This window comes from Haliaeetus albicilla, chromosome 11 (assembly GCF_947461875.1).
Source record: "Haliaeetus albicilla chromosome 11, bHalAlb1.1, whole genome shotgun sequence".
In the NCBI taxonomy this organism is placed as follows: Eukaryota; Metazoa; Chordata; class Aves; order Accipitriformes; family Accipitridae; genus Haliaeetus; species Haliaeetus albicilla.
This window is the reverse complement of record NC_091493.1, coordinates 13435146-13459978: the sequence shown is the minus strand read 5'-3', so window position 1 is coordinate 13459978 and position 24833 is coordinate 13435146. Positions and strand designations below refer to the sequence as shown.

General features: G+C 38.5%; 1 protein-coding gene across 1 annotated transcript; it reads left to right on the top strand.

Moving 5' to 3' along the window:
* Positions 1-772: 772 nt before the first annotated feature.
* Positions 773-24285, top strand: BMS1 (BMS1 ribosome biogenesis factor). Its single transcript, XM_009913300.2, has 22 exons — positions 773-1012; positions 1407-1597; positions 3660-3739; positions 5263-5451; positions 5840-5982; positions 7286-7407; positions 8025-8221; positions 8942-9078; positions 9648-10480; positions 11422-11523; positions 12694-12851; positions 13392-13473; positions 14454-14530; positions 15562-15744; positions 17480-17668; positions 18287-18467; positions 18990-19048; positions 20086-20208; positions 21317-21464; positions 22394-22569; positions 22884-23045; positions 23760-24285. The coding sequence occupies exons 1-22, from the start codon at positions 837-839 to the stop codon at positions 23994-23996; spliced, it is 3945 nt and encodes a 1314-aa protein (XP_009911602.1). The 5' UTR covers positions 773-836; the 3' UTR covers positions 23997-24285.
* Positions 24286-24833: the final 548 nt, after the last annotated feature.

Here is a 24833-nt window from a genome sequence, read left to right as displayed (position 1 = left end):
AGCGGCCGCACGCCGCCTCAGCCCCCGGTGCTGCGGGGCCAGCACCGCCGCACTGCTGCCGCCGACCTTCGCAGCACTTGCGGGAAAGGTATTTACTCACAAGGCAGGCGCAGTCACGGGCCGGCCCCGTCGGGCTGCCGCCGTGTGTGCCGGCGATAGGGCTCCGCCGCGGCCGCTTCTCCCGGAACTCCGGGCGCAGCCGCTGTTTCCGGGGGGTCGCTACAGCGGCACGGCCGGTGCGGACCCACGCGGACCCGGGCGGCGCGGCGGGGCAGGATAGGACAGGACAGGTAGGTGGTCGCGGCGGCGGCCCCGTCCCGTGGGGAGCCGCGCCGCGGGAGGACCCTCTCCCCCTACCCCTCCTCAGGGCCGTGGGGCCGGCCCGCGGCGCGCCGGCAGCTCCTTGCCGCGGTGGCGTCGGAAGCCGGCTTTGCCCGGAGTGAAGTAGCGTGTCCGGCCCGGCCCGCCCGGCCGCTGCGTGTGAGGGGCCCGCGGCGCCGGGGGCGGGCTGCCGGCCGGCCCGGAGACCCGCGTCCCGCCGGGCGCGGAGGCCGGGCCGGGCCGAGCCCCGCGGCCGTGGCGGCGGTAGCGCGGTGGCCGTCGCGCAGGGCCTGGGGGCTGCCGGCAGCACCGCTGTACCCTGGGCGGGCTTCGGCGCCTCTCGTGTGCCTCCGGGCGGGGCGAGAATCGGCTGTTGCGGCCGAGGCGGTCGAGCAACGTTTGCAGGGGGCTGCCGTTCTCCCACAGGTACGCTGCGTGCGTACGCGCTAACTGCCTTTTCTTCCAGTGCGGCAATCTACGTCATATCGGCTGTAAACAATTGCTGAAAGAGTAAGATGGAGGAGAAAGAGAAGAAGAAGCACCGCGCAAAGCATAGCGGGCCCAAGGCAGAGAAGAAAAGGAAACGTTATCTCAATGACCTAGGAATAGGAGACGAGGAGAATGCGCGGAAGAGAAACCCCAAAGCCTTTACGGTCCAGTCCGCTGTGCGGATGGCCAGGACTTTCCACAGGTAAGAAATGGGAATTGGTTTAGAGCGTGCGAGGTTGGCTGGATGGATAGGTGTTGGCTGCGGTTTCTTTGTTACTCTGCATAGGAATATACGTACTGTAATTTTCACTGGTGTGCTCGCGTAGGTTTCGTCATTCAGCAGCTCGTGTTGTAGTTTATCCGTGTGTCAGGAGTGCGATGCTTTCTGCATCTGCGTTGTGTCGTACAGCTGTGTTAGTCTTAATGGAAGAAGAGTGTATAGCTCCTTAGACTTGGTGGGAGTTCCACACACATATTAGTATCTGGGCTCTTGGCGAGCCTTTGTGTCCAAGCTTTTGCAACTACTGAAGACTTTCAAGGAATAAATGTTACTGGTTTTTAAGTTCTTCTATTTATTTATTACAAATGTCTCTCAGAACTCAGGACTTGAAGACCAAAAAACATCACATTCCTGTGGTTGACCGTACTCCGTTGGAGCCGCCTCCTGTGGTGGTGGTTGTAGTCGGCCCTCCCAAGGTTGGGAAGAGCACCTTAATAAAGTGTCTCATTAAGAACTTCACAAGGCAAAAACTGGTTGAAATCCGGGGTCCTGTTACAATTGTCTCAGGTGAGAACAAAGATATGAGAAATGGAAATGCTTATTTTACACTTCTCATTTGTCTTGCTTTTAGAGCCAGGACGTGTTCATGTTCTCATAATTTTTGGCCATTTTGAAGAAATCGTTTGGATGTTTTATCAGGCATACTTATTAACAGTGAAAGAATAGTGGGATTTAGGCTTCTGGGGGAATTGTTCCTCTAGACTTGTTTTCCACCCTCCTGGGATCCCAGTTCTGGGTGTTTTGGTGGTTTGTGGTTGGTTGGTTGGTTTTTTCCCCTTTCTGGCTTTTTTTCCCAGTTTCTTCTATCCCCCCAGTCTTCTCCCAAGTTTTCCTTTTCCACTGGGTTCTGTTTTCCCTTTTGAACTGTTTTCCTCTGGCTTCATCCTAACCTCTGCACACATTTCCCATTCTTTCAGGTTGCCTGTCTGTAATCCCGTCTTTGTGCCCCTTTCTTTCTTAAGCAAAGAATTAGTTTGCCTAGCCATTTCCAGTTATGTTTCTCCACTTCACCACCTGGTCAGTTCCTTTTTCCTTTTTGTTAAGCTTTTAGTCCCAGTTTTCACTTGTCTTACTGTGTTCCCTTCATACTTTTCCCTGAATGTTACTGGGGGGATCGTTATGGTGAAGAGGCAGTACAGCCCACAGCAGCTCAAGGAACCAATTTGTAAGGGAGATCTTGCCTGGATGCAGGCAACTGTATGTTTGGTGCAGTTAGACTCTTCAGAGACTTTAATAAATCTCCTTTTTTTTGCAAGGAATAATTGACAAATACGGGTGTCGTGGTTTAACCCCAGCCAGCAACTAAGCACCATGCAGCCGCTCACTCACTCCCCCCCATCCAGTGGGATGGGGGAGAAAATCGGGAAAAGAAGCAAAACTCATGGGTTGAGATAAGAATGGTTTAATAGAACAGAAAAGAAGAAACTAATAATGATAATGATAACACTAATAAAATGACAACAGCAGTAATAAAAGGATTGGAATGTACAAATGATGCGCAGGGCAATTGCTCACCACCCGCCGACTGACACCCAGCCAGTCCCTGAGCGGCGATTCCCTGCCCCCACTCCCCCCAGTTCCTATACTGGATGTGACGTCCCATGGTATGGAATATCCCTTTGGCCAGTCAGGTGCCCTGGCTGTGTCCCCTCCCAACTTCTTGTGCCCCTCCAGCTTTCTTGCTGGCTGGGCATGAGAAGCTGAAAAATCCTTGACTTTAATCTAAACACTACTGAGCAACAACTGAAAACATCAGTGTGTTATCAACATTCTTCGGATACTGAACTCGAACCATGGCACTGTACCAGCTACTAGGAAGACAATTAACTCTATCCCAGCTGAAACCAGGACAGTGGGAAAGTAGAAATGGCAAGGAAAATTCATGTGTTAAATTGGGTTTCCTGATTGGTCTACTGGGACACAAAGGTTGAATTTTGCAATTGATAACCTGAAGAAAAAGAACATGATACCTGTTGTCTATAGTTGTTTAAAGTTTTTTACTCCTGTTGTCTAAAGTTCAGTTAGCTAACTCAAATTAATCAAGCCAAGTTAACAGTGGGTACTTTCTTCTCATTTGGATGCATGTTAAGAAATTTTTTGATATGTAAGTCTAGCCTTTTTTTAAAGGCTAGAATGGAGTGTATTTTTCCTAATAATGTCAAAAGAACAAAAATATATGGTAAAATAAAATCCATAGTATTAACTCTGGGGCACTAAAGAGAAAAGAAGCAGAGACTTTTTTTTATTCCCAAAGTGAAAAAAACCAAAACAAACTACTTTGTTTTGCTATTAGCAATTAGCATTGTTTTTGGAAAAGACTGAACAACTCTTTTGAAAACGTGTACTCAACCTGATAATTTTAAACCAAAAAGTTAAAATTTAGTGGAATTATGAACATTTGAAAACAGGTACTTCTACAATGGTGCAAGTTGGACAATCTGTATGTTAGACAAGAATTTGAGTCCCAGATACTCTTTAGGAACTTCAGGAATGTGACCTGAAAAGAAAACAGTGGACTAATAAGTTTGCTCCTTCTGTTTCAGTTTTTGATTCTTAATTCTGTTTTCAGGTAAAAAACGCAGGCTAACTATTATTGAATGTGGATGTGACATTAACACAATGATTGACCTGGCTAAAGTTGCTGATTTGGTAAGTTAACAACGGCATGTGATTTCTACTATAATTTATATTGAAAATACTACTTTTGACTGGACCGCGCCAACGTCTGATTTCTCTACCCATTGTTATCAAAGGCAATACTGTCTTTGGTTTCAGAGAGAACAGGACTAAGCTCAACAATAGACCTAATATTCTGGAACAGCCCCTAGGACTTTCCTTATCCCGGAGGTGGTGGGGAATAAAGTGTGTGTATGTGGTGGTGGGGAGGATGTGGAAGAAGGGAAATGCAACTGAACTTCATTGCTAATGCAACTGGTAAACTTAGTGGAAGATCTGATAACCAGCCAAGGTGATAAAGTAACTTTTCATTAAGGGATTTGGTCAAAAATCTGAAAATGGTTTTTAGTCAAGAAGTTTTCAACTAATGTATAAAGTAGAAATACGTATTAGTTTACTAGTTGGTTTTATTTGATGCACTCTGATGTCTCTGTCTTTGAACACAGCTGTGTGGTAATACGATTGATTTCAGCGGAGTGTGGTTACTGTTGTAATTTACTTGTAACTTTTGGTTTAGTGGATTATGTCAACTGATCTTGGGGACCTAATGCATGATCCATTTGTCTATTTAGAATTTACTTTGCATGTGGATTTGGAGTGTATTATAGCTGATTAGGGTTTGGGATCCTTATCTAAATATTAAGTATCTAAATATCTAAATGCATGTGTGCACTAGTCCAGATATTGTTCTACTTGCATGTTTTCTACTTGAGGAAGGGAGATGTATTAAAAAATACAACTTCTTTTGTTAGTAGATGTGACAGATGTTTGAGACTTTGCATGCACATGATGATGCTGAGAATCTATTTGGTTTTATTATTAGGAGGCTGAGATTACATAATCGCTCGCAGATCTCTGTCATCAGTTCCCATGTGTTTTAAGTTCTACATTGCTGAGGCCCTAATACAACTTTGCTTCCATTTTTGTGTGACTGTTGGGTGCTGTTTTCCCGTGTCAGTGTGTTTTAGTGATGTGCAACAGTAACTGCAATGTGTGAATTAAGTTTGTCTCATTTTTCCAAAAGATGTGGCCTTAGAGGCATTACTGCATCCAAGATACAGATATAAAAATATTATTATTTTCAGACATTCCTGCAAATATTGAAAGATACTCTATTTTGCATATTTTAAATTTTCCAAGTAAACACCTCTTCAGAACTTATTATGATACTGTATGTTACTGCATTCATAGAGCAGCCTTATTATTCTATAGTTTTCTTGAACACAACGAGCAAATCAAATCTATATAAAGGAGATTTGACTGACTGGAAGAAGAGATTTGATTTCATAAGCCACACTAATTTCTAAAGCAGCTAAGATCCATACTTTGATTAAAAAGCCAAAGTTGATTTTCAGGTTATATGAAAATAAAGAACAAAACTTTTTGCAAGACTTCGGTTCCCAAGAAGCTTATGAGTTTAAAGGTGTGGTCTTCGAAATTGGTTCATGTGGGCACCGTGGTATTGTTATAGTGAAATGCTGATGTTGTGTTTTCAGGTTCTAATGCTTATTGATGCCAGCTTTGGATTTGAGATGGAAACATTTGAATTCCTGAACATTTGTCAGGTACATGGCTTTCCCAAAATTATGGGAGTTCTTACCCACCTGGATACATTCAAGAACAACAAACAATTAAAGAAGACCAAAAAGAAGTTAAAGCACAGATTCTGGACTGAAGTGTATCCGGTATGACATTCAGCATTCATTTTTCCATGTATTTTGCATTATGGAAGCTAAATTAAAAATGGGGCAATATTTCTGTGTTCTATTATGTTCTCACATCTTTTAAATAATACTATAAATGGGCAAATTATGAAATCTTTCTTCTATTTGCTAAACTACTTGTGTAATTATTCTCTGTCCCAGTGTGACTATGTGACTCGCTACTAAACGTGATACTAGTAAAAAGGGGGCAATTTTCATATTGAAGTAAACTAGTTAGTATGATCTTTTGGAAGTGGTTGTAACCTGCAATTTCTGATTATGATTTACAAATTAGAATTGCATTACCTTTTTTAGTTTTGTAGATATTAAATTGATGTTTAATGTTTTTATGTCTTTTTAATGTCTTTAGGGTGCTAAGCTGTTTTATCTGTCTGGGATGGTTCATGGGGAATATCAAAAGCAGGAGGTTCACAATTTGGGGCGTTTTATCTCAGTTATGAAATTCCGACCTCTTACTTGGCAAACATCTCATCCGTATGTTCTGGCAGACAGGTGTGTGCTTTTCTCTCTGTTCTTCATTCTCAGCATAGATAGCACCTTGCTGTTTAAAAAAGACTGTAATATTAGAGCCAGTCAGCTCTATGTGTGAGTGGGTATTTAGTGTTATGTAGATGGCTTTAGGGAAACGAAACCATACTTTTCAGGTCTGTGCCAATAACTTTAGCCATTCAGTTTTCACTTGCATGGGATCCTGTAGTTAGGCCTTTGATATATTGTAAATACTTTTGAAACACAGGAAAAAAAGATTAAAATAATCCTGCTTGTTGATGATTATATTGAATTTCTATGGAAAAGAAACAGTATTCCAGCAATTTAACAATAGCTCGTGAATTAGTCATCGGAGTTCCCTGGAACATCCCTCTGCTCCATCTTCATGTATAGCATTTGATTCACAGTCTCTTTGAAACTTGAGTGTAACCTTGATGGTGGCTGTGGCTACCTGAGAAATTACCTCACCTTTCATATTTTATTGTCAGAATGCTTACAGTTATGACTGAACTCCCACAAGAATCCAAGGTGCCTAGAACAAGTCTCTCTCAAAGTTCTAATTCTTTAGAAAAAATTGTCAGAGAAGTACATAAGCATCATGCTAAGTCCTGCAAAATACAGAAAGCAATGAGAGGGAAAATGAGATAAAAAACACTCCATAGTCTTTCAGTAACATTGTTTTAGGTTGCTATAACAGTAAAGTTATTTTGGTTGTGGGGTCACTTTTAAGCTGATCTGCAGGTAGAACGTGTGTCCCGTCCTCTTCCTTGGCTGTGTGTTTGTTTTGCCTCCCTTGTGCAGCGTAGAAAGGAGCTCTGGAAGGAGTTCCTCCCTCATCTGCCTGAAAACAGCCATTCTTTCCCTCTCCTCTTTCCTGTGGTAGTCTTTGTGTTGCTCAGTGCCATTAATAGGGAAAAGAAGGTGATGCATGGCTGCAGGAAATGTGGCTTTCAGCTGTTTTCCCTCTAATGGCAAAATTGATTTGCAGAGGGTTGTGTGTGGGAAGCGTATAAGCAGTAATTGTGCTAAGAAAGCAGTACATGTTTACTGAAATGTCAGTAAGTCTTCTGGAAATATATTGTTGAACGTGATTATACAAGTTATAAAATACAGTTTTAAAATATTTTTGAAAGCTCTTTTTTCCATGGATTTTTTTTTCTTATGATCATTCTGTTTTAATTATTAGAGTCTGCAGAGCATGCAGTAGCAGCAGTGATGCTGCAATTCTTTTTTTTTAAATTATCTTTTTTCAAAAGTTACTATTAGGACTGCTGGATATTCTAACTTTTTTTTGAATGTTGGACAGAATGGAAGAGTTGACAAACCCGGAAGATGTTCGAATCAATCCCAAATGTGACAGGAAGATATCACTTTATGGATACTTGAGAGGAGCACACCTAAAAAACAAAAGTCAAATTCATATGCCAGGTAGTTTATCGGGTTCTTAAAACTGTTTTTATACTGGTCTGTGAATAACAACATAGCTGTTGCTGTTTTTATTGTGGAATGATTTGTATCTTTAAACTGTACATTGTAAACTAGATTTTTTACCTTTCTAAATCCATGTTATGCTTTTGGAAATTAATTTTCATAATACATGTTTTTGTAAAAATAAATCCTTGTAAATAGTTTTGCTTTTAATTGTGCAGTTTTGTAAATTGTTATGTAAAATTTCTCTGCTCATTGAATAAATTTAATATTTTAAGTGAATGATTTAAAAGCTTAAATTGGGAAATATTTTAATAATAAACTTACAGACGTACTCAGAAAAGCGAGTTTCTAGTTTTCTCATTTAAAAACAAGCAAACAAACCCAAAGCTTTGCAGTATTCTGGTGAACTTAAGAATACTTCTCTAAGTTCAGTGGTAAGGCACAAGAATTGGATGTTCGATACAGAGCTCACTGTTGATGAATTGCTGAATGCTAGAGTGTCTTGGGTTTTTTTTGCCTTTTTTTTTTTTTTAAATCTCTTCATGGTGAATTGTACAGATTTCAGAATCAAAACTTTGTGAAAACCTTGTTACTTCCTTTGTCTGTCACCCCAGGTGTAGGAGACTTTACTGTGAGTGGTGTGAGTTTCCTACCAGATCCCTGTGCTCTACCTGAACAGCAGAAGAAGCGTTCTTTAAATGAGAAAGAGAAGCTAGTCTATGCCCCCCTTTCAGGAGTTGGGGGCATTGTATATGATAAAGATGCTGTTTATATTGACCTTGGTGGAAGCCATGCTCATGAAAAAGAAGAGGTAAGGGAATGCTGTTGGTGACTTGAATTCTCTTGCAAAATGTAGTTTTTATCCTTAGAGCCAAAATAAGTGTTTAAAAATAAGCTTCTTTAAAATAATCAATCCTTATACATTTGTAGTGGGTAACTTTTTTTTCCTCTGATTTCAGAGGAGGGATATTTTTATTATCTCTGTGTAAAATATTGTGCAAAACATTTGGAGGATCAGTTAATAATAAGTACCTAAAGTTAGTTTCATTAACTTTCCAAGCATTGTATTAAGATTTATAAAAATTCCTGGTACTGGGATATTATCACTTTTATTTTGCAGGCCAGGGTCTTTGTGGGAGAACACTTATGGGATTTGACTGGTCAAAGGGAGAGGTGGAAAACATTTGCATGCAAACATTGAGTCCAGCTCTTTTCCCCTGTATTGTGCTACATGTTAAATATGTTTGGATCTACGATAATGTGTGCTTGCTGATATTTACTCTAGTGGTTGTATACCGTGAAGGAGGCCCTCTTTAATTTTTCTTGGTTTAATATTGTATGCATTCTTCAAATGTGAAGAGGGGAAGGGAGATCTTGCTGTTCTGAGAAAATGTTTATTTAAAATGCTGTGGAATTTTTTCTTGCATATGCATGTTTCTACTATTCTAGGCAGATTAATGACTCTGTTAGCTGTTCACTAGACATTTGTTTATTCATTTTAACTGAAAAGTAAAAAATCTTGGCTTTCCAGGAGGAAGTGAGACCAAATCATGAACTAGTTCAGAGCCTCATCTCCACACATTCAGCCATTGATGTTAAGATGGCGTCAAGCAAGGTCTCTCTCTTCATGGACTCTAGACCCTTAGGTTCAGAAGATGTAGGACAAGAGTAAGTTTTGAATGCTGAGCAGTGTTTGAGCATGAATGAATCTCTAATTTCAGCCTCTAATTCAGGAAGAATTCTCAACAGAGCACCGTTAGTCGAATGGCTTATTGCCTAATTCTTCCTTTTCTGAGACTACTCATATGCCATGTGTATTTTGAGATAGTAATAAGTGATATTAGAAAAGTTTTGCAAGCAGTATAGCCCTGCCTTCCAGGAATTCCTTGCTGTTACAGCCGTAAGTAACATACCTCTGTTTTTCGTCAGAGTTTTGGAGAATGGCAGTTATAATCTTCAGTAGAATTCATTGTATAACCTATTTTCATTCTGTGGAAAATGAAGAAATTTATTGAAATTATTTATGGCTATAACATAGGGTATATTCTTGAATTAAGACATGTTCTGTACTTAAAGAACTCCATTGCCTTTTTAACGTTCTCCATAACCTCGGTCTGTTTTTAAAAAAAAAAAAAAAAAAAAAGTATTTTTAAATATTGACATAAAGCTTCATTGTTTCATTAAAATTTCCTTGTACTTTATCATCTTACCCCAAAATGTGATCTTTGGGAAACCAGGTTTGTGATGCCAAGAGAAGAGAGACGGATTGATTTGATGACTGGAAGAGTACGTCGGAAGGCATTATTTGAAGAAGAGGAGAAAGAAAATGATGATGCAGGAAGCGATGAGGAAGATGATGATGAAGAAGAAGCAGCGGCAATGTCTGAGGATGGAAGTGATGGCGATGATGAAGATGATGATGCTGAGGAAGAAAGTGACAGAGAGCTGTTACGGGAAGAGATGGCTGTTAGGAGAGCCAAACGTCTGAAAACAGAGGTGGCTAAAGAAGAAGCTGTGAATGAACTGCCAGCATTTGCAGACAGTGATGATGATCTTGAGATGAGTTCTGAAGGAGAAGGAAAAACTGCCCCTGAAGAGAACGAGATGGAGCAAGATGATGATGAGGAGGAGGAGAATGAGGATGATCAAAGGACTCATGAAGATGAAAGCTCAGGTAGTGAATTAGAGGCTGCAAGCAAAAGAGTAGCTGAACCTAAGCAGTATGAAATAAATAGTGAAGATACAGAAATGAGATCACAAATCTCAGAGCACAGTCTGAAAAGAAAAACAGTGCTCACTACAGATTCCGGAAACTGCACGGCAGAAGAGGCATCAGAATCTGAGGCTGAAAACTCTTCCCTTGATGAGAGCGATGATGAAGAAGGATCCCATGATGAATCAGAAGCTGCAGAGTCAAATAGGAAGGGATGTCAGCACACTCCAAAGAAAGCTGATAGTATTAGACAGACTAAACTTCAAGCTCTAGAAGCTGTGGATGATGATGTGGAGAATCTACTGAGAGAGGAAGATGAGTATGAAGAAAAAATAGATTTTTCTGCTGACACGACAGGTAAACGATATATGTTAAAAACTTTTACTGTCCATTTTTAATTGGGTTCATTGTTAAAGGATATAGTAATTAGTAAATATTATATAATTTTGCCCCTCCAATATATATATATAGTTGTTAAGTGGCAAACTTCAAGTTGGGAAACCAGGCATTATCTGCTATTAAGACTTTGATTTGCAATGTAGTATACAGGTCTTGGGTTTCCTTCCTCTGAAATAGAGGCGATTCATTTTGTAAACATCATTGATTCTGCATACATTTCTCTAACTTTATGGCTATGTGTGTAAAACAAATTATGATGCTCTGTTACGTTTAGAAAGAATAAAATATTCTTGGGGGAACATTACTAAAATGTATTAACTACTCAGTGAGCACTGGAACAGGTTGCCCAGAGAAGCTGTGGAATCTCCATCCTTGGAGATTTTCAAAAGCTGGCTGAACATGGTGCTGGGCAACCTGCTATAGGTGACCGTGCTTGAGCAGTGGGGCTGGACAAGATGACCTCCAGAAGTCCCTTCCAACCTCAACCATTCTGTAAGTCTGTGAAGAAGACATGTATCATCATGAAAAGAATCAAATCTGTTACTATTGCTAATAATAATATCTTAAAATTTTGTCCTAAAATTAGGACTCATCAGAAAAAAAACAAAACAGTGATATAACTTGTTAGCCGCAATTTATATTTCTGTGTATCTATGGAGTATAATTATAGTTACGGAGTATGGTTATAGTATATTGGTTTAGTGGGCATGGTTGACAGTTGGACTTGATGGTCTTAAAGGTCTTTTCCAACCTAAATGATTCTATGATCCTATGAAAAGAAGAAACTGTGGGTTGTGTCTATGCTTCTTAAGCCTGTTGTCATGATTGTATTTAAATTTTGTAGCTCCTTATTCTTGTTCTTTCTTGAAGGTAGAATGCAAATTTTTTTCCCTTTTCAGGTGCACTTAAGTGGAAAGAGGACCTTAAACAGAAGGCAGCTCAGGCCTTTTTAAGACAGCAGCATTCAACTCCCAATCTTCGTAAACTCATATATGGAACAGGTACAAATCTGTTGGGAAACTTTTACTGTCTTAATATATGGTAGCTTTTTAGCTGTTACCAAGTTTGCAAGTCTGAATCTTTGAGCACTGTGTTTTGGTGGGAGGCTTGAGGAGAGATAATTGACTTTTTTAGTTGCTGGTACTAATTTGCACTAATAATAAAGACAATTTTGACTTTTTCAATAAAAAGCATTTTGAGCTCGTTTTCCAGACTACTAGGTTGTTACTCATGTTTTCTTGTACAACTATTTCCCTCCAGACATTTCAAGTTTGGTCATTTGTATAATTATCTGGTAGGTATTAGGCAAATCCATTATGGTAATTGATGTGTTTCATAAAGGGATGTCGTTTTTTGGCTGTTTTCAGGAATATCTGTCTCACAGTGACTGAGAATGGAATATTCTCTTAGGTGTGACTTAGTATTATCATGGCTGTAATAAGGGTGTTTGTCAAGAAGAAAAAGCTACCTGGCTTAACCGGAAAAGTGCTATTTATGTAACTTGTCCTTTTTAGTTAACAGCTTTTCCAGTAGTTATCTGAGTGTATAAACCTCATCATGCAGAACGTCTGTAGAACACAATGAGAATATGGCTTTTGAAAACCTTCCACGGTGCAGGAGCAGGAATATTTGCTGACAGATTCTCAAGTCTGGTATTGATTTGAGATTAGCTTGATTTACAGATTAGCTTAATGTCATTTCTGTTCACAGATTGTTTTGGTATTGTTTCTACTTATGATATTGAATGAACATCCTGTGTTTACTTATTGGGCATTATTTTTTCAGATTATTCCAGTTGTGCAAATAGAACCAGATTTCAGGTTGTTCAAAGACATTTGCGCTGTGTGGAATTTGTGAAATGAATTACATCTTTCCATATGGAACCAACTGTACAACTGAAGTTCACTATGATCACAGTGTTTAGTATCTCTGTGGTTGCCACTTACCTTATTTTGTCCGTGTGAGGGTATTAATTTAACTCTTACACTGGATCAGTATACCTTTTTCTTCAGTCTTTTATCTTTAAAACTATTTTTAGTTTTTAGTTTGCATCTTTTTTTTTTTCTCAAACTACTGCAGGTGTTGTGAAACATGAGGCAGAAGAGAGGTTATTAATGAATGTAATCCATGTACTGTGGGGTAAATAATTGCAGCTTGTACGTTTCATTTAGCTGTCGAGGATGAGGACCGTGAGAATGAGGATGCCAGTGATGAACTTGGGGGTTTGTTTCGTGTCAGCCGTCCAGACAAAGCATCCAAACAGAACGCTAATGCTCTTGACTGCTCCAAATTTCTGATAGAAAAGCCACAAGATTGGGATTTAGAAGAGGTAATACCATTGGATAATTGTTTCTGCATATCCTATACTGGTTATATCCTGGCTGTGTCTCATAAAGTACCACTGAGTTGTCATTGAAAGAGACCTATGGGAGCTACAGCCAGTAGCTAGAGTATCTTTTGCTACTTGCTGTTGTTAGAAGTATTTACTAGCTAACAGATTCCAAGGTCTGTTCTTACAGGGATGGCAAGTTAGAATAAGTCAATTTAATGCTTGGTGCTCTTCACTATTTGGTGGATCACAGTTTGCTATTTATTTACTGAAAAGTAAAAAGCAGAGGAATCCTGAGTGAAAATACGATCTGGGTAGAGACCTTTAGTGTAAAGACCTTTGAGTAAGAGTTGAGTTGGTTTCACATTCCTGCTTTTGCTGAGGCATTGTATACTTTCGGTAATGATGGCTTGATGTGGAGCTGTGCGTGAGAACATCAGATGATCCCTGAGATGATGGAGGAGTGGGGAATATATTAAAGACTGTTTCTGTTGATGACAAGATGTAACTGTACAAGGCAATGACACTATTATTTTGCAGGTTATGAGCAGTATTCGAGACTGCTTTGTTACTGGAAAGTGGGAAGATGATAAAGATGCAGCAAAGCTGTTGGAGGAAGATGGTATGTGTAAGACTTCTAAAAATGATTAATGCATACAAGATTTTTAAGAGAAGTACAGTTTCGGAGTTACAGATGTAGAATGTTTTGCATTAGTGATATACTTGCAAATTTTCTCAAACTGTTACGTAAAGTATTATACAGATACTGATATAATAAAACATTGCTGTAAAACTCTCTACAAACAGTAGGCAAGTAGCACATTCTGGAATTTTATTCTCTGAAAAATAGGGTATATAATTTTAATTAGGAATTGGATTCCTTAGTCATCACATGGCCATGCCAACTTTTGAGTTATGTATCCAAGTTTAGCTATTCATCCTCTATGTATGGTTTATTCTTTTGGATACTCTTGGTAGAAATAAGCAGAAATTCTTCTTTAATAAACTGGTCATTCACATTTGGCTGAGAAGTGATATCTATCTTCAGATGTTTTGGAGGTGGTGTTTTTGTTTTTTAATTAGGAAATATTCAGAAAATTTTAATAATGTGCCTGTACCTTATATGCAAAATTATTGTGGTTTGACAGGCTTCTATAAGCATTTGGTTTTAACTTAAAATTTGTCTACTATATTTAATTTTTTATTAAGTTTATTTTTTTAAATTAAAGATGGGAGCTCGATTGCTTGGCTGGTGTCTTGTGTTATTAGAGTGCTAACAAATGTGCTGTGTGGTCCTTTGGAATGATCTAAACTTTATTTACATCTTTGAAATCATTAAGTTAAAGGTATTGAAAGGAAAAAGGAGTCGTCACTGGAGTTCAGCTGAGAATTTTCAGCTGAAACTATAGAGAGGGCAGAACAGACTTACAAAACTGTTGATGCGAAGAAAAAATATTTGGACTGCAACTAATCTACAAAGCAGTACTGAGAAATACACAATACTGAAAATATGAGAAATTGTATGGAACAATACAACAGTGGTTAACTGCAGTGTAACAGAGTGGTTAACTTGCCAGATATCTTGGGTGCTTATTGTTGCAGAAGAACTGTATGGAGATTTTGAAGATCTTGAAACCGGTGTTGTGCACAAAGGAAAGCATGCTGCTGAAGGAGATGAGGTCTGACCTGTATTTTTATGTTCTTTAGCAACATATATGTATATAAGTTCCTGATCAAGTGATAGGCATCCTATGTAATAAATTTAGTTTTCATGAATCAATAGGAAAGAAATCAATGGGAACAAGGAAGAAAAGGTGTATGTATTACAGACTTTGGAACCTATAAATACCTAGAATGGCATGTTCTTAGTCTCAAACTGAATTGTTTAAAGTTGATTACGTAGGAGAAATCACCTCACTTATTTAACAGTAGGTGTCAGGCTTAATCAAGAGCTGGAGGATCTGGAGGTATGGGAGAAGTATTTTAAACCCAAATGTGATCATAACTGTTTGTACTATGTCATTTTATCTGATGCAGAAGATTACAGGGCTCTGTTTAAACACAACAAATTGTGGAAGCTGACACAGTTTCCTAGTCATTCCTCATATCTTCATAAAAGAGGCTGGTGGAAGGGATTTTATGCTGTGGCTTGGATATCTTCCAAGAACAGAGATGTAGTTGTCTGTGACAATACAGATTGAAAAATCAATTTTTTTTCAGAGTGAGCAACTTGATGGCTTTGCATTTCATTATAAAATTGAGGGCAACGGCATCATTTTGGCAGTTTTCAAATGGTCTGTGAACAAACTTCCTCTGCTCTGGCCTCTAAAGAGTGCTGCCTTCCAGCATAGTATTACTTGGTGCTATCAACAATTACTTTTCCTCTTTTATTATGTGTGCTTCTTTTAGCTGTAGAATAACAGATAGGTCAGTTCTAGGGTCTGTTCTCTGACAATAAAGTAAATGTTAAGTCAAGAAGTTTTCTCAGTGAAAAGGGGTATGATGAGATCATGAAATGTTTTGGCCATTGCTGAAGTTACATCTTCTTGTATGAATAACTTACTAATTTCTGTCTAAGATTGAAATATTTTCAAAGTGTCTCATTTGCATTATGACAAAATACAACTTAGTAATATATAGTAAACTGTTAATCACAATGGGTTGTTTTCAGTGAAACATTTTACATGTTTGATAACTTACTGTTGATTAGTCTGGAAGTGAAGAAGAGGAGGAAGATGGAAAAATGTCCAAACCAGAACCTGAGGAGGAAGAAAAAAAAAAGGAGCGCATGGACAAGAAACGGAAACTGAAAGAAATGTTTGATGCAGAGTATGATGAAGGGGATGCCACGTACTTTGATGATCTTAAAGAAGAAATGCATAAACAGGCACAGGTACAAGCTGTTAACTTGGCAATTTATCTGGCTCTACATCTTCAAAAATATCCCACAGAGTTTGCCCGAAGGTTTTTTCCTGGAGACATGCATGACATTCAGGAGCTACTTCAGAAAGTACACAGAAAGAAATACATGCTTGTGATTTGTTGTTGTTGTGTTTTGTTGTTGTTTTTTTTTATGGTTGAAATTTTTTATTCCATTAGCTGGAAAGAAAAACAAGCCAAACAACTGAAAGCTTAACTTAAATTGACTTAAGTAGTTAACCATATTCTAAATCATGGAAGAAGTCAGGATGTGTCATCTAAACTTCATCTACTTCCAAGTTTTTAACAGTTATCCATTTGTCCCTTAGTGGTAGAATGAGCATGACAGGTCTGAAAAAAAACCCAACCAACAAACCAAAACATGAGAGAGAAGGTTCCCCTCCAGGTAGGGGCAGGGTGGGCAAGTGGGCAGGGAAGGCATCCTTTTATGTGTAGGAAAGTGAAAACCCTTCTCATACTAATTTGTGTCAAATATTTCTCTGGTGTTATTTTTAGTGTGATTTTTGCAATGTTAATGGATAAGTAAGTTCTGTGTGGCAGTCTTTTTCATCAAACTGTCAAGTTAGTTTGAGGAAAAAATAATTGAGGACCATTGCTCTGTAGATGTGGTAGGAGTCTTCAGGGTAACTGTATCTAGAATTGGAGGTGTTGATTTTGCTCCAGGCCTTGTATTTTTAGATAAAATCTTGTAAGCTTAAAAGTAGCTTCTTTCTTTGGCTGACTTGGAAGAGCATTGCCTTACATTGCTAATAACTTCACTGACTTCTCTTCTGACAAAATCTTGCCCTGAATAGTCATTAAATTAATCGTTACCTTCTTGCATTAGCCTCTGTCATAAGTGATCATAAGAGCTCTGGTATGCTGATGTACTTACTAAGAGCACTTAAAGTGGAAAGGACATTCCAGTAAAAGAAGAGGAGACAATTTACAACTGTTTCACTTGAGGTCTGTTACAGAAATATATATTAGCAATACTCCTAATGCAGAATGGAAGGGCAAGGATCTCAGACTGGGGATGTGTAAAAGCTTCTACAAAAATACACTTGGACCAGAAGATTTGTGCCATATCTCAATACCTTGACAAATTAAATAAATAATTAGTTTGCTTAAACATGGTGTCTTATAGGTAGCTGAACATCAGGAGCTAGAACAGGAGGGTGAGGCTTCTGTTATTCCCAAGGATATTTTAAATATTTACACAATATCTGCATTCATATGGTACAGAAGAGCTTTAAAAGACCCTTTTGAAGATACACAGTGAGAGGATGCACAGAAATATTTTTAAGCTGCTGAGTAAGATAGGAGCCGTCATAAAGGGGCACCTTAAAGATCAGGACATTAACTTTAAAAGGTACTTGGGCTCCTAAATCAAAAACGTACTTTTGACAGTTGTATCTTTAAAATCTGAAGTCACTTGTAATGAAAGGTATATCAGAAGTCATTCAGTCATTTGCTTCTCTTGGGTACTGTCTTTCAAGTAGACTAACAGGCCCACTTGGGATTTCAAATTGGAAGGAATTCATGGTGGCAGAGATCTTGCTCTGAATAAAAAGTCATGAAACCTGTCAGATCTTCTGCAAAAGATTATATAAATGTTAGCATGTTTTAAATAGAACTGGCACCTCATGAACAAGTTGTTAATGCTTGAATTTTGTAAAACACATGGTGACTTCCTCTTTGTCACATAGCTTAATCGAGCAGAATTTGAAGATCAAGATGATGAGACCAGAGTGCAGTATGAGGGCTTCCGGCCTGGGATGTATGTTCGAATAGAGATTGAGAATGTCCCATGTGAATTTGTCTTGAATTTTGACCCTCATTATCCTATTATCCTGGGTGGTTTAGGCAACAGCGAAGGAAATGTCGGATATGTACAGGTACGTAGCCAAAGCTGTGAGTGCACTTTATATCGGTACAGGTATGCTTCAGAGTGTCTGGAGTTACTATTTATTTTCTGTCTACTAAAGATACTGTAAACACAGAGAGAAACCTTTGTCTTTTGTCTCTTGAATAAGGGATTTGCTTTTGACACAATTAACTCTACAGTAGCAGATACTGGATTTTTACAGGCTTAATTGGATAACTGGAAGAAGAAGTTACTGTTGTTGAACGTTCATCTGCAGACATGTCTCGGGACTAACGTCTGATTGTGATTGCTAAATTGCAAACCTAAATTGCACTCTGAGGTTCATCGTCAATGGACGAGTGGCTATAGAGAAGTTACTAGCGCATATATATATAAAAAAGTATTTTTTTAATACAATATTTGCTTGTATGCATACGAACAGGACTTCAAACTGAGTGAAATACTGATTAGCTTTATCTTTCCAGTCAACCTAGTGTTAATGAGAATGTTTGAAGATATAAAGCTTACTGAATAAAACATTCTAGTGTAGATGGAAGTTGCTTTCAATCATTCCTGAAAATTAAGGCTTGAATTTCAGAATTGATGTTATTATCCTGTAATAGCATTGTTCATCTTTTCTTCTAATTAGTTGCGCCTGAAGAAGCACCGATGGTATAAGAAGATACTTAAGACACGTGATCCTTTAATCCTCTCATTAGGGTGGAGACGATTTCAGACTATCCCCATGTTCTACATTGAAGATCACAATGGGCGTCATAGGCTTCTGAAGTACACACCACAACATATGCATTGTGGAGCAACTTTTTGGGGTGAGGGTGTTCTGGAGTTAGTGTCCTGTATCACTTAATCATTATAAAATTCTCAAGCTTTACAGGATGTATCAGGAAATGCAGCCAGTAGCTTTTGGAATGAGAAGTCTTTAAAAAGTTGTGTTCTCTGTGGAATATAAAATAACACCAAGTAGTATGGGAAAATAGGCCATTGCCTATTATTTGTGATTTATTTGGCTTTTAATGAAATTCTAAGTATTCTGCTAGGTTGTATCATATCAAAGAGGAACCTGATTTGTTGGCTGTGTGCAGAGACAGACTTGCACACATTATGGGCCCAGCCCTGCAAACGCTTCTGTACATGAGTAACTTCTGTTAACCACTCCTTTAACTTCCGTGGGGCTATATATGCGAGTAATGGGTTGAATGCTTTAAACTTTTCTTTGGTTTTATTCATTGAGAATATTTGGCATGTATTTCTAAGGTTTCTCTCTTTAAATAGAGGCTAGATGTTTCCTAGTAAAACTTTTCATAATTTTTTTAAATTTAATTTCATTGCAGGGCCTATCACTCCTCAGGGGACAGGATTTTTGGCAGTTCAGTCTGTCAGTGGCACAACGGTAAGTTTGTTATTGCAAAATGTTGATTACTGCTTTCCATGGGTCTTTGGATAAAATATAGATTTGGGGAAGGTTTACATATGGTAAAGCAGTGATGTAGGATCTGAGAAAGTAGTGGACTCAAGCTTTTGAAAGGTGTCTTGTGATGAGATAGGAAACTGGATGGAGGGTTGGTTTTGGGGGGTTTTGGGATTGTTGTCTTTTTTGTGAAGTTTGGTTTGGTTTTTTCAATTTTCATCTGCTAGCTACACTGAAAGTGACAAATACTGCTTTACTATTTTCTGTGGAAGGATTTATACCTACTTGATTTTCAGGTACTAAGTATTTAGATAACTTTTAAAACCTTTTTGCAGGATGAGATACTGATGTTCCTGTTAAAAGTTTGCTCTTAGTGTGATTTGTCCTCATCTTGTTAGAATATTTATAGGTATCCGAATTATTTAAATAGTGCTAAAGCAGTATTTATCAAATATGATCTTTGTTGCATATGCATTACCCAAAGGCAGATTTATGTTTACATACAACGTATTTACGAAAGCTTTGCATGGCGTTGTAATGAGCACGATAGTGATCAGAGTGGTGATTATTATCTCCTTCCTAAAATATGCCTTGTTTAAGTCCTATTGCACAATCATCTTTTTGTGTGTATTAAAAGGCTATTTTCATCATGTGTCCCTAGCATAAGATAGTGACTTACAGCAGTGCGCAAAGCACTTCTCCTTAGAGACTTTCTGTCTGAGTAAGATTCTGTTTCATAAAGAGAACACAGGTAGGTAACAAGGACTCTTAGATTGCTTCCAAGGTAATTAGAATGGCAGTTCTGAAAATCTCATTAGTGAGTGGTAGGAATGTTATGTCAGCAGCACCTCAACTAGTCTGTACAAAGTCAATTTGCATTTGTCATGCTGCTGTACTCCTGTAAAGGTTATAAATTCTGAACTCAAACTCTAAAAAAGAGTGAAATTTTATCAGTGAAATGGTTTCTTCACTGACTGTTAAATATACATTCAGTAGTGTCTTTCATCTGTCTGTTTCAGCCTGATTTCCGGATTGCTGCGACAGGAGTTGTGCTCGATTTAGATAAATCGATAACTATTGTAAAGAAATTAAAGCTAACCGGTTTTCCATTCAAAATTTTTAAGAACACTTCTTTTATTAAGGTAGGTATGTAGGTATGTATACTGTAAAACCACATGTAACCAATGTTAGGAAGGAATGCAACCTGGGACTCCATCTGTCTTTCACAAGGCAGAAGTTCCCTGTAGTTGTTGCATACTGTTCTGGATCTCAGTAGCTGCTTGGTTTTTTTTGAGCTCTCTTCAGTGCGGTCTCTAAAGGTACTGATCATTAGCCAGTAAATAAGAATTCATATTAACCAGAGAAAAATTCTGGAACAGTCTCCTGGCTCACGTTCAGTGTGTGTGGGTTTTTTTGTTTGTTTGTTGGGTGTGGGGTTTTTTTGGGTTTTTTTTTTTTTTTTTTTGTCCCGTCCCCTTCCTTCATTGAACCTACTGATTAGTTTCCCACAGTGGCAGACACCTCTGGAGACTGTGAACCTGTCCCTGGTGTCATTCAGGTGGTTTGATCCCACTGAATTTCAGCTCTGGGATCAAAGATGACTTCTAGCAGTGCTTAGGACTTCACAATTACAGTTACAAAAGTGTTTGGGGCAGGAAGTGTTGCAAAAATGAATTTTCATTGACCTTCCAGTTATCCTTAGTTAAGCTTCTGGGCTCAGGAAGAGCTTGGGTTATTCTGCATTTGGGGCAGTAAGCAACTAAAAGCATTGATCCCAACAGTGAGGCACTCAAGTATTCACACTAATAAGCCTACACAGAATTTTTCCTGACTTCCTTGTGACTTACGAAAGAAGCACAAACCTTGAAGAGCTATATTGTAGTAGTCTTAGAGCTAGCAACTTAAGGCAGCTTACTTGCTTTTAAGATATGCTGTGTTCCAGCAAATGACTTTAAAAGAGAACTGGACAGATTCTCTTAAATATGCTCTGTTTTAGAATTGTAAATGTATATATTTAATGCTAAGAAGTCTTGCCTGTGGTATATGACATTAGATTACTTTCAGTAGCTTACCTTAAAGTCAGCTCAGTAGGTTTATGGTATGATCAGCGCTCTTAGTATAAAGACAATGTTATGTTCTTCCTGTTTCTTTATATGATATGCTTGTGGGAATTACTTATGTTTTTGTGGCCTACATAGGTCACAGAGAGACTTAGAATCTTGAGTGATGGTGGGTAATTCACACTTTCAGGGAATGTTTAACTCTCAGTTGGAAGTGGCTAAATTTGAAGGTGCAGCAATTCGTACTGTGAGTGGTATCCGAGGACAGATCAAAAAGGCCCTCCGAACTCCAGTAGGTGCTTTCAGAGCAACATTTGAAGACAAGTTGCTGATGAGTGGTAAGTTGCACTTTCCATGTAAGTTATTGCACAACTTTCATCCTGCTTCACAGATTGAAAAGCTGTGTTCCATAATCTCTGGAATCTGATAATTGAGATGTGAATTCAAAGAGCATCAACTATCTGGTGAGATGCAGAATGAAATTTAACAAAAGTACATTTTATGTTGGATTTCTTTGTTATAATCAGAAGTCCTATAGTATGCAGATGAAAAGGTTTGTCTTGGAGATGTATTTCTCAGAGTGTTCAGAAGTGTTATACACAGCATGGTATGCTTTTCTTCTTGAACATGAAGATTAATTGTATTTAGTGGTGTAAGTGCTAGAAGGATGTTTTTCTGAGAAATCCAGAGTGGCATTGTAACTTTAGTGAACTGTTTTCCCTAATCTTTTGGGGAAATTATGCAAAGGGTAGGGGTAAGTGATCTCCTGTGTTTACTGAGTGTCACTGTGATGCTGAGAACATGAGTTTGTGCTTATTTGGGTTTATATGACCTCTGTTTTCTTGAACCCATTGAAATTATGGATAGTGCAAAATAAAAGCAAGTTAGTTACTTTATAGAAATAGGCAGAGGAAAAGCAAATTGTTTTTGTCAGTAATAGTAGAGGCACAGATACATATATGAACTCCTGCTAGTTCTTTAGTTGAATATGAATAATGAATGGGGTGGTATTCTCAGCTGACTGCTCTTCAGGAATATGTACTATTTATGACTTTATCGAGTTTTGCAAAATCCAAGTGTACAAATAGTTACATTGCTTTTGCCTAATGTTGAAGAGACTTGGTACGTATACCAAACATGTGGTCTAGATGCTAGAACACATGGTCTAGATGCTAGTTATCTATTTTATTCAGGCAATCCTTGCTTAGAAAATGGATGTGATGAACTGTGGTGTTACAGAGCCAAGTAACATTTCCTTTTCTTTCAGATATTGTCTTTGTGAGGACTTGGTATCCTGTTTCTATCCCAACATTTTATAACCCCGTAACATCCTTGCTGAAGCCAGCAGGTGAGAAAGATAGTTGGAGTGGAATGAAGACAACAGGCCAGCTGAGGCATGAGCGAGGCATCAAACTGAAACAAAACAAAGATTCTCTCTATAAGGTATATTTGATAGGTTGTTGTGTTGTTTTTTGTTTGGGTTGTTTTTTTTTTTTAAACCAGTGATCACAGTCAAATTTGCTCTCTGTCTCAGACCTGTGCAAACTGAGAGCAGTAGAATTGGGGTGAACAGATTCACGGTTCAGTGCAAGGACATCACAGAATGTTTTTGGGGGTTCTTTTTTGAGGGGGTGGCGGTTTGGTTTTTTGTTTTTTTTTGGTTTGTGGTGGTTTGGGGTTTTTCCCCTGAAAGATGGAAAACAAAATAAAAGCTTTTTAAGATCATGAATCTTGTCTGTTCTATATCCATTTTTTAGCCTATTGTGAGGGAGAAAAGGCATTTCAATAAGCTCCACATTCCTAAAGCACTGCAGAAGGCACTGCCTTTTAAGAACAAGCCTAAGAATCTTGAGAAGAAAGGCAAGACTCCAAAAGACCAGTGGAGACCAGCTGTTATCAGGGAGCCTCATGAAAAGAAGGTAATTATCACTTATTCTCAAACGAGGACTCCTGAAGAGTAAACGTGTTGCTTAGACCATTTCTGACTGTTGTTTCAGCACTTGAATTTACTGCTAGTGCTGAAGACATATATGCTCCTAGTGAAAAATTATCACCTGCAATTTGTTTTGTGCCTGTTTGGCATGCAGTATGTGCATGGAACTGTTGCTGAGTGGACGGTGTTGATTTTTTTAAACTAGTGGGTCACCTGAAGCCTAAATATAACTTTTGTCCTTGTCACAGCACTTGCAAGATAATTCAGTTGGGTGTACTGCTCTCACATTGTGGGTGACTTAAATTGGCAGCTGTGGTCTTTTATTTGACTTGTCATTGCTATGCATTATTAACACAGACAGGACTTGAAGCAAATACTCTGCTTCAGAAATTGAGAATTACAGAGTGCCTGCAAAGGCAAGAATATCCAAACTGCAGTTTAAGTGTTCTGTAGTAGCAATTAGGCATAGCCTTTTAAATAGTATCTAACAAAAATCAGAGTTCAAAAAAATTAAACCTTTGATTAACTTCCTAACAAGATAAATAATTAAACCATTTTAGAAATTGGTTAACAGGTGCAGAAATAATTAGGAACTTGCCTTAATCTCTAATTCATTATATGGCTTTCTGCTGAGGTTAAAGTGTTTCTTGTTCACCAAAACCACATTGTTTGTATATTGATTCTCTATTTTCTGTTTTAGATATCAGCCCTACTCAGTGCTTTAAGTACAGTGAATAATTACAAGATAAAGAAAGCCAAAATAAAACATCGGGAACAGCTTAAAGAATATCTCAAAGTTAAGCAGAAGGAGGATGAACAGAAATTCAAGAGGCAAAAGGAGGCTAAGAAAAAAATCTATCGCATACTGGGGCAAAGGGAGAAAAAGAGGCAGAAGTCAAGCTTGAAAGGATCTAGCAAGGGAGAGAAGAGTACGTAAAATTTCATCAGATTTCGGGCCAAATGAGGAAATAGGGTAGCTGTGCAATGTTCTGTTGAAGAAACAAAAAGGCCTTGGACTACACTAGATGCGCTTTCAAGAGAAGAAAAAAATGCAAATATGACCTTATGCTCTTGAATACATTTGGTGATGTATATAAATAAGATGTAGAAGTATGGATTGTGGTTTTTCTACATGATGACTCTGGAGGACTTTGTATTTCAGTATATTTCTATCCATACTACACATTCTATCTAGCCAATAAAGTATTTTAATGTCAGTTACAGAACATTGTTTGTAAGTGTTTTGTCTTGGTACTAGTGGACTTTGGTGGGAGAAAGAACTCCTTTGGATGTCTCTGAATGTGTTAATGTTTTGGCAGTACTTTGAGCCATTGCCTAAATTTTGCCCTTGGCAAATCTTCCATTAAAAAGTGTGAAGATCAGCTCTTACTGGGCAGGAGGTTTGGATTCTCTAGCTTTGATGTGCTAGCAGATGCTACCAGAGTAGCTCACTCCTGTGCTTAGATCATCTGGTCCTGCATGAAAGCACCTCAGTTTTTTCTACTTCTCACTAGATATTAAGCAGACCTTCAAAACTGTTCCATCCAGACCTTCTGTTATTTGACCAGTTTTGGCACACTGTCAGTAGGTCCATCAACGACTGCAGCTTTCTGGGCAAGCAGGATCAGACCCTTCTCAAATGTGTGTAACTACTTGGTGATTTTCTGTGAGGTAAGCACAGGTGGGGTAACTTGCTTCCTTTGGGAGCATCTTCCTATGTCCAGCCAGCTTGGTTTGATGATATGGTGTTAAGACTTTCTTAAGATGAATGGAG

Bases quoted from the DNA above. Each gene is read 5' to 3' on its own strand.
- BMS1 (XM_009913300.2), top strand. From the start codon at position 837: ATGGAGGAGAAAGAGAAGAAGAAGCACCGCGCAAAGCATAGCGGGCCC. The intron at 1,598-3,659 runs GTGAGAACAAAG...TTCTGTTTTCAG, and splicing joins TCCTGTTACAATTGTCTCAG to GTAAAAAACGCAGGCTAACT. The intron at 13,474-14,453 runs GTATGTGTAAGA...TTATTGTTGCAG, and splicing joins AAAGCTGTTGGAGGAAGATG to AAGAACTGTATGGAGATTTT.